The 12197-nt window shown below is 37.1% G+C and overlaps 4 protein-coding genes across 4 annotated transcripts; 2 read left to right on the forward strand and 2 right to left on the reverse strand.

The window, feature by feature from the left end:
* Positions 1 to 200: 200 nt before the first annotated feature.
* LOC105977058 (E3 ubiquitin-protein ligase ATL42) lies at positions 201 to 1644 on the forward strand. Its single transcript, XM_013002319.2, has one exon. The coding sequence runs from the start codon at positions 325 to 327 to the stop codon at positions 1570 to 1572; it is 1248 nt and encodes a 415-aa protein (XP_012857773.2). The 5' UTR covers positions 201 to 324; the 3' UTR covers positions 1573 to 1644.
* A 1105-nt stretch (positions 1645 to 2749) lies between these two features.
* Positions 2750 to 4647, forward strand: LOC105977047 (protein JINGUBANG). Its single transcript, XM_013002308.2, has one exon. It carries the CDS (start codon positions 2812 to 2814, stop codon positions 4267 to 4269), a length of 1458 nt encoding a protein of 485 aa, XP_012857762.2. The 5' UTR covers positions 2750 to 2811; the 3' UTR covers positions 4270 to 4647.
* A 999-nt stretch (positions 4648 to 5646) lies between these two features.
* On the reverse strand, positions 5647 to 7355 carry TIP4;1 (tonoplast intrinsic protein 4;1). Its single transcript, XM_013002514.2, has 3 exons — positions 7074 to 7355; positions 6729 to 6970; positions 5647 to 6227 (listed from the first exon to the last, which is right to left on the reverse strand). Exons 1-3 carry the CDS (start codon positions 7195 to 7197, stop codon positions 5853 to 5855), a joined length of 741 nt encoding a protein of 246 aa, XP_012857968.1. The 5' UTR covers positions 7198 to 7355; the 3' UTR covers positions 5647 to 5852.
* Positions 7356 to 8957: 1602 nt separating this feature from the next.
* LOC105977164 (phosphoinositide binding protein) lies at positions 8958 to 11666 on the reverse strand. Its single transcript, XM_013002445.2, has 9 exons — positions 11568 to 11666; positions 11183 to 11451; positions 11046 to 11111; positions 10874 to 10942; positions 10384 to 10771; positions 9925 to 10089; positions 9787 to 9836; positions 9439 to 9496; positions 8958 to 9341 (listed from the first exon to the last, which is right to left on the reverse strand). Coding segments are annotated over exons 1-9 (1254 nt in total). The 5' UTR covers positions 11569 to 11666; the 3' UTR covers positions 8958 to 9153.
* Between the last annotated feature and the right edge of the window lie 531 nt (positions 11667 to 12197).

The raw sequence follows: 12197 nt of genomic DNA on the forward strand, positions 1-12197 counted from the left end.
TTGGCTTATTCGGTCAGAGGGATAATACTAAATAAATCTTATCCTTTTTTTTTAATTTTTTAATTTTATTTAATATTTTAATTTGATAGTTACATTTTTTGGCTCCATGTTTCAAGAGCAAACACTTAGAAGATGCTCCCTCCAATAATAAACTAGTAGCATACAAAGAAAACATCCAAACAAAAAACCAAATATTAATTAATAAGGATTAAATTTGACTTCATAATCATCAAGAAATGGATAAAAAGCCCACAAAAAAATTTACTTTTCCATAACTTGTATTTCAAAACAAATCCCAAATAAAAATCTCATAAATTCCCAATTATGAATCAATTAAATCAATTGATCAATATTTCTATATTAATCTTGTTTTCCAAAGTATGTGTAGTAAAAGCTCAAGAATCTAGTACAGCCAATAATAATCAGCATGCTGCAATGAATCCACTTCATCCAAGCATGGCAATTGTCCTACTTGTCCTCTCACTGATGTTCTGCCTCACATTCCTCATCGTAGCCTACGCCAAGTTCTGCCACAGCCCCACCGCCACCGAACCACCGGGCGGCGGCGGTGGGCCCCACGACCTGACCGGACCGAGATCCCGTTTCTCCGGCCTCGACAGAACCCTAATCGAAACCCTACCGTTTTTTCGATTCTCTTCCTTAAAGGGCTCGAAAGACGGCCTCGAATGCTCCGTTTGCTTGTCCAGATTCGACGAATCGGAAATCCTCCGTTTGCTGCCAAAGTGCCGCCACGCTTTCCACATGAGCTGCATCGACAAGTGGCTCGAAAGCCACTCGAGCTGCCCGCTATGTAGGCACAAGTTCGACGTGAAAGACCTCAAAAGTTTGTCGTACACGAATAGCTTCCGAATCTCCAGTACCGACGATTGCGATCAAGATCAGCCTCCGAATCTCGAGTTCTTCATTCAACGAGAGCAAAATCAAGAAAGGCCCTCTTCAAGATTCAACATGGCAAACACTTTGCAGAGGCTGTACAATAACACGGGGAAGAAATCCGAAGAGCCCTTGATTATTAACAATAATCAAGATTATTCGATTATGCACAACGTTAAACACAGGATTATCGTATCGGATGTGATGCACAAGAGCCGGTGGAGCGACGTGAACTCTTCGGATCTAATATCGTTGAACTCGGAGATGCTCATGATTAGTGCTACTTACGGCACCGGATTCTCGTCTCCTAGCGGGAGGTTGACTTATAGTAACGAGGTTTCGGCGAAAGAGCAGATATTGAAGATCAAAGAGGATATGGAGAGGAAAAAGTTTGTTGAGTCAAAGGTAGTCGTTGGAAACGGTCAAACTAGTTCGGGTGAAAGTTCTAGCATGATGGTAACTTCGACGAAATCGTTAGATTCAGGTGAGAAGAGATCAATGTCCGAAATTACGAGTTTTTCGAGATTTAAAGAATTGAGGTTCGGTAAAAATGTCGACGAAGACGAAAACGTTGCAAGGGTTTGGTTGCCTATAGCTAGAAGAACCATTCAGAAATTTGCTGATCAAGAAATTACTTCGGATAATCCTAGGTTAAAATATTCTGTTAATAATGTCTGATTAATTCTTCATCTTTTTTTTTTTTTACAAATTAAACTAGAGGTGTCAAATTAATTAAATTACCAATTTTATTAACTTCTGCAGTATATGTAGAACTAACTTCAGCAAATGCCAATACCAACCAACACTGAAGAATATAAATAAAAAAATAAAAAAATTAATATATATAAATGCATGGCCACGTGTACATATGGAACCAACTAGAAATTGTAAATAACACATTAATTAATTAGTTAAATATTTGATTGATTAATACAATTAAAATATTATATAGTATATTAATTATTTGCCTAACTAATAATTCAGGCATCAATTAAACTTTGCTTTAATGAGAAATAGCAATCTATGGAAAATAATTGAGAAAACAAGAAGTAAATTAGCATATGTTAGGACCATATTGGATGCTGGTCCAAAACTATATAGAATTATAGATTGTAGCCATTTTAATTCAGCAAATAGTAGTTCTACTAAAGTGTACCCTATCCTTTGCCAATTTTGCTCAACATATATATATATATATATATATATATATATATATATATATATATATATATATATATATATATATATATATATATATATATAATTCAAGATAAATACTTATAACCCAATCGCTATCTCATTTAATAATTTTATACATATATATGTGGGAATAATTGTTTCCCTGCCTAATTTATATATACATAGAAAATATGTAAAATAGCTATCTTATAATTAATTCGCAGGAAATATCTTTTCTCATGTGGGTAGTTATGGGGTTTGTTTGATGGGCCCACATCCAAAGGTTCTTATCGGCAAGTCTATAGAAGCACACGAACCAAGTTCAAGTAGGTTAAGACTTAAGTAGTTGGTTCGCAATTCATAGCTCCCGATCGATTAGTACTCTTGAATTCTCTGATTTCTTTCACCATCTTGAGCTGACAAGAGTATCGAAGGGTTTTCGTCGAACTAAAACCTTGGGCCGTAACGACTTTTTGTGACGCAGGTTGTGCCCACGCAATGAATTAAGAATGCGAGACGTGATGTGGAATCGAACCTTATAAAAGAAACGTACGTTCGTATAAATTTCGTCATCTATCTACGAACCTAGCAATAAACCAGTTGCATATAAACTCTCTCTCTCTCTCTCTCTCTCTCTCTCTCTCTCTATATATATATATATATATATATATATATATATATATATCAAATTTCCACCATAGTTTCTTCTCTCAAGAATTCTGAAAAAGAAGTAAAAAAATGGAACAACAGCAGTACAAAATGAGGAGCAAGAGTAGATCAAGCAATAATAATCATCTCTGCAACTTGTTCGAAGAAGAAGAAACTAGTACAGTTCATAATATTCCACCGCCGCCGCGCATGATCTCCTTCAAATCCCAGCCACCACAAATAATCAGCTACGACCACCGCCACGACAATCTCCTCTACAGCCCTTCTAGATCCTCCACCCCTCTCCCGCCGCCCAGCCCCGATTCCCCCTGGACACTCTCCCCCCACCACACCCCTTCTCCCTCCCTCCTCCACCACTGCATCGCCTCCCTCCACCGCCACGACGGCATCATCTTCTCCATCGCCGCCGCCAAGGGGCTCGTCTTCACCGGCTCCGAGAGCTCCCGCGTCCGCGCCTGGCGCCAGCCTGACTGCACCGAGCGTGGCTGCTTCAAGTCCACCTCCGGCGAAGTCCGCGCCATTCTCGCCCGCGGAAACATGCTCTTCACCTCCCACAAGGACCGAAAAGTCCGCGTATGGAACATCACCGCCGCGCCGGAAAACTTCCAGGCCAAGAAACTCACTAATCTGCCAAGAAACAGGTCCATCTTCAAGTTCCCGAGCGGCGGCAACAACAGGCACAAAGACTGCATTTCTTGCATGGCGTACAACCACGCGGAGGGGCTTCTGTACACGGGCTCCTACGACAGAACGGTCAAGGTCTGGAGAATCTCCGACAGCCGCTGCGTCGACTCGATCGCCGCCCACGACGACCACATAAACGCCGTCGTGGTCAACCAGGACGACGGCTGCGTCTTCACGTGCTCCTCCGACGGCTCCGTCAAGATCTGGCGGCGCGTGTACGGACAGAGCTCCCACACCCTGACCATGACGCTGAAGTTCCAGCCGTCGCCGGTGAACGCCCTGGCCATAAGCCCTTCCCCGCCGAACTCGTGCTTCCTCTACTCCGGCTCCTCCGACGGGTTCATCAACTTCTGGGAGAAGGAAAAAATGTCCGGCAGGTACAACCACGGCGGGTTCTTACAGGGCCACAGATTCTCCGTCCTCTGTCTGGTCGCCATAGAGAAGCTGCTGTTCAGCGGATCGGAGGACACGACGATTAGGGTTTGGAGAAGAGAAGAAGGGAGCTGCTTCCATGAATGCATGGCGGTGCTCGACGCCCACAGAGGCCCGGTGAAATGCCTGGCGGCGACGCTGGAAATCGAGAAAGTAGTTGTCATGGGGTTCTTGGTCTACAGCTCCGGTCTGGATCAAACGTTTAAGGTTTGGAGGATTAAGGTTTTGCCGCCGCCGGAGGAGGAGAAGAGTAATTATAATCACCATCACCACCACCGTCAACGTGTTGAACCTATAGATACGACTCATCATGATTTGAATATTACAGAGTATGAAATGAGCCCTGTGTTATCTCCTTCTTGGGTGGAGAAGAAGCTCCAAGGTGGTGATAATACTAATCCTTTTCACTGATGATTAATTAGTCATTAATTAAGCCCCTAATTATGTATTAATTAGTGTCGCAATTAAAATCCTGGTTTTTTTTTTCATGCATAGAAATTATAAATTACAACCACCTCCCTGAGGTAAAGATAATTTACGAAAAAACCCCTTATGTTTTAAACATTATAATCAGACCCCTCCATTTCTTAAATTTCTTACATCCACCCCCTATAAAAGAGTGTTAATGTAAGTAATTTACAAATTTCAAGGAGTGGATGTAATTATGAAAAAGTAAGAATTTTTTTCGTGAATAGACACCTTACCTCGGGGGTGGTTGTAATTTGCCAAAATTTGTGAGAATGAAACATGTATGCATCATGCTGATCAACATATATTTCATATTTTAATTAGTCTTTTTCTGCATGGTATTTAATTATGAGAATTAATTTGTCTCATTAGAAAAATACTTAAACAAACTAGTAATTAGTTTAATTTGAATTTCTAATTAACTAATTAATAACAAGGATTATATTATGTTCATATATCTAAATAATTATTCATAAAGTAAAACCAGTTATATAAATAATACTATTAATTGCTCTTTTAATTTATGTTTCTACTGTATGTAGTATTTAATTTAGAGAAGAGGGAGCAGAGATTGTAATGAAGAAACATGAAGAATGTGTCACAACATTAAACACGTGGTAGACAGATGGTAATAAGATATATATAAATTCCCATAATTGCACTTTGCATTTTGAGCTACCAAAGCTACTTCTTGAACGTGACATTGAAGGGCAATTAAGGGATTCTAACTAACAATAACATGCCAATAATAAAAAAGGTGTCACATCAAATCTGTAGCTAGTGAAAACAGTTGTATGGTCGTTGTTGAAATTAATATTATATATGCGCAGTGGCATAATTAATTTATGTTTACTTATTCCGCAATTAATTTGGTTCCTATCTATCTATATATATATATATATACGGTAAATTACACCTATACCCCTGAGGTATTTGTAAAATAACTTTAATGTCCTTATGGTATTTGTAATTACAGTCACACCCCTGAAACAATTACAGCAATCAAGATTTAATGTCTTGAGGACCGATGTGCACTACATTTTGTTTCTTACGGGGCCGTTAATGCTACCATAAACGAAAATCTATAAATCTTATATAAAATAATAAGGATTTAAGAAATATTAGGAAAGTCATGTCACCCCTAACTCTATGTTATCTCCACTACTGCCTGAAACTAATAGTCCGTTAAAATCGTAATGGAATAACTTATCGAATGCATTATTCTGTTGGAGTTTCTACTTTCTAATAATGTTTCAGGGGGTAACTGTAATTACCGATACTGCAATACATCAGGGGTGTGTGTAATTTACGAAGAAAAAAAAAACAGAATCGACGACTTTCGCAATTCATCGTGACCGATCGATCACTCGATCGTTATTACATAGATGCTACATGGCAATCAAAGTACACGTACAAACACATACATCGACAAATATTTATTATTAAACCCTCGACCTCTCACCAAATTCCACGACGAGAAATACTCCAATACCCCACTTACACTAAAAACGAAAAACATTGAATAATTAGAAAGATTCTTCTCCAGAAAGAGGAACATGGGTTCTAACAATAAAGAAATTCTCATATATAAACCCAGCAAGCCCGCCACCAATTAACGGCCCGACCCAATAAACCCAGTGGTCGGTCCAATTTCCACTCACAAGAGCCGGCCCGAATGATCTAGCCGGGTTCATTGAAGCTCCTGAAAATGGGCCTCCAGCCATGATATTTGCCCCGACAACAAGCCCGGTTAGAAGTGGGCCCAGCCCTTCAAGATTCCCCTTCTTGGGGTCCACAATTGTGGCGTACACAGTGAACAGTAACGAAAATGTCAATATTATTTCCATTACTACCCCTTGTATGGACCCCACTCCACTTGCTAGTGAATGTATTGGTGTTGTCTGCAATTTAATTTTTTTTTCAGACCATATTGAAATAATAAATAAATTCCTTTTTTTTTTTTTTTTTCAATTAATAGGTTACTTGTGCAATCATTAATTTTAGGGTAAATTACGAAAATGCCCCTAAACTTAGGCTAAATAACAAAAAAACCCTGAACTTAGATTAAATGACGAAAAAAAAAAGTCATCCATCAATCCGTAATATCCAAAAACCCCCTCTGATTATTGATCGAGTTTTATAACAGGAAATGTGTACAATCTAATATACCTTATGTTAAACAGGTGAAATTGCGTAAAGTCTGTTATCTGGAATAAAAAAAATTCCGTGAAAAGTCACATTGTAAGAGGTTGGTGTAAGACGGAAACAAATATCAAGTGGGTTTTTGGAGATTACTAATAGATGGATTTATCCTATGTTCGGGGGCGTTTTCGTAATTTATCCTATTTAAAAAAAATGAAAAAATGAAATATGGTAAATAATGTGAACAAACACGGACTTACCAAACCACCAGTGACAAAGCTGAGCAAAGCACATGCTGCCACGGAAGCCAACAGCTGGTCAATCCAGTAGAGGATTGACCGGATAACAGTGATGTGGCCGCCGGCGAGTAGGCCGAGGGTGACGGCGGGGTTGAGGTGGGCGCCGGAAATACGGAGGCCGGCGGAGATCATCACACCCACCACCAGAGCGTGGGCCATCGCCACGAAGAACAGACCCACCAGTGCATCTCCATTCAGCTTGTCTGTTAATATAATTACACGTAATTAATTAATAATGTCATATATATGAAAATTGGAATATTTAAATAATAAGTAGTGGCGTATGTTAGCATGCATGCAACTGACCGGCGGCCATGGCGGAGCCGACGCCGGCGAAGACGAAAAGGAAGGTGGTGATGAACTCAACGATGAGGGCTTTGAGGCAGTCCGGCTGGTACGCCTCCCGGTAGTGGCCGACGGCGATCGCCATTACTAATTATATTATATTAATTAAAAAAATATTAATTAATTATATTGAAGAAATGGTTAATTAAGTGTAGTAGTAGTAGTGGACAATACATTTGTATTTATAGAGCGAAAATACACATAATGCATGAACATGCATTATTTCAGAAATAAGATTCCTTTAATTATTTTTATTTTTTAATTTTAGAAAATGAAAAAGCAAGCCTGGCTATAATTATAATAATAAAAGAATATAATATAATAGTAATAATAAAAGTTGGCATGATCATCATCTAGGATATGGCATGTGATGTAAATTAATGAATTATTGAGAAGGTGAAATGACTAATATGACCAGTTGACTTCCCATCTAATCTTTAGTTTGCCACTCCAAGTTTGTATATGTGAATATTAATTAATTAATTAATTAATTAAATCCCAAATTCCTCATTTTTAAAATAATTAGGTTTTATTACTTTAAATTTGGAGCTTGGAATAGTACTGAAATGTTAATTATTCGGTTGATAATAATTAATCATTAATTATTAACTAACTCTGCTTGATGATATTCAATTAAATACGCAATACGACGTCGTTTTACTTTATATATAAAAAAGCTGATTAATTAGTTGATGTTCATCAGAAAAAAATTGGAATGCGCAATGAGTGTGTTTATTTGGTGTATGTCTTCTTCATATGTATTTTGGCTTCTCAAAATGAAAAAAAGTTGTAAAGGAAAACATATTAATTATTTTTATTGTGACATATCTGTCAGCTGAAAATTACATTAATGGTTCCATTGACATTCTTTTTATTCCAATTGGATAAATTATTTTTATTAATCATCAATTATTAAGCATGCATGTTGATGCACATCATATTCAAGTTAAGTGTTACCCCTATAAAAACTTTCCCTTCTTTTCTGATCTATCTATATTTGTTCGTTTTATATATTATATTTACGATTTAATCAGCTATAATCGACGATTTTATACTCTTGTATAATAGCTTGCATGCAGATCATACGAGATACGTAAATTACACTAGATCGACTAAAAGTGTGTAACAAACTCCACCTAACGACCGTAAATTAACTAAGGAGATTCAAACTCAAATACTCCAACTGCTTGGTTATCCATTTGCGGGATTCGAAGAATTTTTTCGACGATCTTATGATAATCAAAATAAATATATATATATAAGAAAATAGAATAATCATAATTTTCAAAAGGTCCATTTTTTTATTTTATTTTATTTTTAATTTAATTGGCAGGAAAACTTGCACCGTCAGTTAAAATTACAGATCACACATACTCAATTATTGCCAACTTTATTCAATCAATCTGCGTAGTTTATACTGTTTCTCCACCACCATTTGAGATAAAATACAATAATAATGGAGATAAAATTCAAATTTTAATTAAAATATAGCATGATGGATGAACTTCCTATTTCTCTGCGTTGACCTTTAACTCAATTGGTTTTTGCCATGTCACGTATGTTGACGTTGTCCTGTAATATTCATGTACCAGTACAGTCATCTCCCATCGATTTTATTTCAAATTAAACAAAAAAAAAATGATAATATTTTTTATATATTTTTAATAATATATTTCCACGTTCATAGGCTTTATTTCCAATTTGATGTGAACATGATATGATATGAATATATGACATGACGTATGCATCCTATTTTGTCATCCCTTTAATTTATTTTTATTTTTATTACATATATTTCATATTCTACAATTTATATATTATAATCTTTTAAAAAAATTCAAAATGTTTAAATGTCAGCCCACAATATTTAATTGGGCTTTAAATTTCAAATATCAGCCCATTTCTTAACGGGCTCAAATAAAGCCCGAATCTTTAGCCCGAAAGGCTCTGTTTCTCCTGTCTGGAAACTAGGTTGACAGAACCACCATTTTTATACCTTCACTCAGAATAATAAAAAAAAAAAAAAAAAAAAAACCCAATATCAAATGACATGTAAATGCAGCATATGTTGGATCCCTTCAACCCACAATTCCTTGTCCCCTTTGTTCCGGCACTCGAATTCGATTACTCTGTCGGAAGTTTGTACAGCAAAGTACGCCATCTTCTCTTTACCGTCTGTCTCACGCGCCGGCCAATCTGGTATATCATTATACACACCACTCACCACACCTGTATACACGCACCAGTTTCATTTCCAAGAATTACATAATCATAAAAAAAAATTCATGTTTATTAAAACGACACCGTATAGTTAGTTTCTGCTTACACTTCTTTTTCTTAGTGAATGTTCCTCCAATATGCTTGCTTTTCATCTTAGCCACCACCTGTTTCATTTCACATTTTTAGGCTTCGTTTTGGTTGCTATGATAAGATTAAATAATTCAATGAAACACAATTATATTATTGGATATTCGATGACCTAATAAAAAAACATGCCTACAAAGTAAGATAAGGTATTCTAACATAATATTTACGGGTCGACCCGACAACTTAATGAGATACCAAACATCAAATAAAGTTTAGTTAATCATGGCTAATCTACTGAACCAAACGAGGCCTTAGTGAAATTGAGCTAAATTCGATATTACTGAGGTTGTCTTTTTTTCTTAATTACCTGCCAGTTTGAATTTATGTTGAATGAGACTTGCTTCCAATGTAGATCTCCTGTAATAATAACCCACAAATTTATGTAACTTATCTTCTTTGAAGGGGTTTAAATGTAGCTTAACCTCAAGAAAATTTAATAATTTACCTTTCCTTGTGCGTTTGAGAAGTTCACCGCCTTTCGAAACGAAATTCAGAGTTAGTGAGATGTTCGATTCTTTGCTATTCCGAAGATTATCCTCCGTAAGAGCAATAGTTGCACCTCCATGTTCTTTATATAGCCTTGCTCTTAGTGTCGCGGCCCCTCTTAAAGCTGCACCGTTCGATATTAGTATCGCAAAATGAAGAACACAGAGTAATGTTATCACGGATGGATTTCTAAAGTTTCGATTTTTATCTATGTTGTTTGCAAATTCAAGACTTGTGTAAAACTTAAAAAGTTTCGATTTTTTTATCTATGATGTTTGCAATTCAAGTGTTGTGTAAAAAAGTTTCGATTTTTATCTATGATGTTTGCAATTCAAGACTTGTGTAAGAAAGTTTCGATTTTTATCTACGTTGTTTTCAATTCAAGACTTGTGTATAACTAACTACCAACTGATGATACCTGTAGCAGCTCCGGCAGTGAGTGCCATAACATCCCCGTTGGTTCTTGCATTAATAGCCGAACTCACAACCGCCAATATATGATCGTGATCCGCTCCCATATCCTCCGCAATTTCCAAGCAGTGTGATGCAACTAGAGCCGCTGCAGAAGCAATCGCAGAGGATGTTTTCGAGTGTCTCTTATGCTTACTGACCGATTTCTCCGGCGAGGATGATGATGATGATAAAGAGGTGGCGGCAAGGGCGGCCACGGCTGCAGCCACTCCGGCGACCGACACCGCTGCGTGGAGTTGAGCATTGTGAGCTCTAATCTCCTGTTTTTTCCTCTCCTTTTGATCTTTCATCCATCTCCCCATTGTTTTCTTCTTCATGATGCTTCTGTATAGCTGCTGTAATAATTGAAAACGAAAGAGAAATGAATTGTGGCACTAATGTTTTTATAGTTTTTTTTTTTTTTAATTCTGATTCGGCCGGAGAAAATTGAAACGTACCCCGTTTCGAGGTAAGTGTTGATTGGATAGGAATTCTGGGTTTAAAGCTTGATGCAGCACAAATATTTCCTGTAAGTTTATACACAGGTAATTAAGTGGAGATAACTTTATTAATTAATTAGACTAAGTATCGACTTTTGTCGAATTGCACACGTGTGACAGATTTTATTACCTTGGCATCGTCACTACTTCTAGGTGACATCGGAGGGCTCTCTGAGGCTAACAAAGGCTCATTCTGCTGCAATACATAAGACGAGTTATACATAAACTATTTTTTCGTTAATCTTCTTTAAAATGTGAAGTACATACAGAGAGCAAAGAGGTTCCGTGGTCGGTTTGAGAGGCGGGACCACCATCCGTGCCGCCTAATGGCGGCTTATGGGAAATTTGGTTTGCATCATTAGTGTGGCAAAGAGCCTTTGAGAGCTCCATGGCTGAGAGACTCCACGAACGAGCCAAGAACTCCATCGACTCGGTCGGAGTTTCTGGCGGTGGACATGTCACGGGCAAAAACTCTGCAGCATTTTCTTCCTCGATGTTTTCCAGCTTATTGCTCCTGCATTTCGAGTTCGCAGACACTGCAAAAAATCCCACAGAAAAAAAAAAAAACAAAGGAAATATAAACACGAGTAAGTTTCACTTTTCTCGACTATTTCCTCGTTTCTTAGTTGAAAAGCAGAGTGGTTAATCTTACTTTCTTTCTTGCTATGCCTATAACCTATCTGAAACTGGATATTGGTGATGATGCAAAAAAAGGAACACACCCTGCTGGTATTTATCGGTGTTTGGATGATTTCTTGAAATTAATTATATAAAAAAAAACGAAAGTTTCCCAAAATAAAGTTTGAACAAACTTTTGTCTCCAACTTAAGAGTGTCTCTTTTGAATCCTTTTTTTGCTGTGCATAAAAGATTAAAGAATGGTTTTTTTTTTCGTTTCTCGAGCGGCGGGTTCATTATTACAAGGGATCTTTTGTATTTCTCCCATTAACACTGTTTTAAAAGCATGAAAAAAAATTAAATAAAACAGAGGGCCCTCCATCCATTATGCTTTATTTCAGTTCATTTGATGAAAGGAGTAATTTTTTTCAGGAATATGTTTCTGGTTAACTCTGATTCTACTTCTCTCAAGTTACTACTTTACAGTTTTCTGCATTGACTTGTCAAATAAAGAAAAGGGCTTTTTCCTCAGTTCATCATCCATCACTTGCTACAACTTACTACTTTCAAGATTTATATAGATTTTGATTCTTGATTCTTGATTCCTCTTTTACCCCTCTCATTCTTGGGAATGTACTTTTCTCTTTATTTGATAAATGCAGCCA

The sequence above is a fragment of the Erythranthe guttata genome, chromosome 1 (genome assembly GCF_056151865.1).
Source record: "Erythranthe guttata isolate IM_541 chromosome 1, IM_541, whole genome shotgun sequence".
Classification (NCBI taxonomy): domain Eukaryota; kingdom Viridiplantae; phylum Streptophyta; class Magnoliopsida; order Lamiales; family Phrymaceae; genus Erythranthe; species Erythranthe guttata.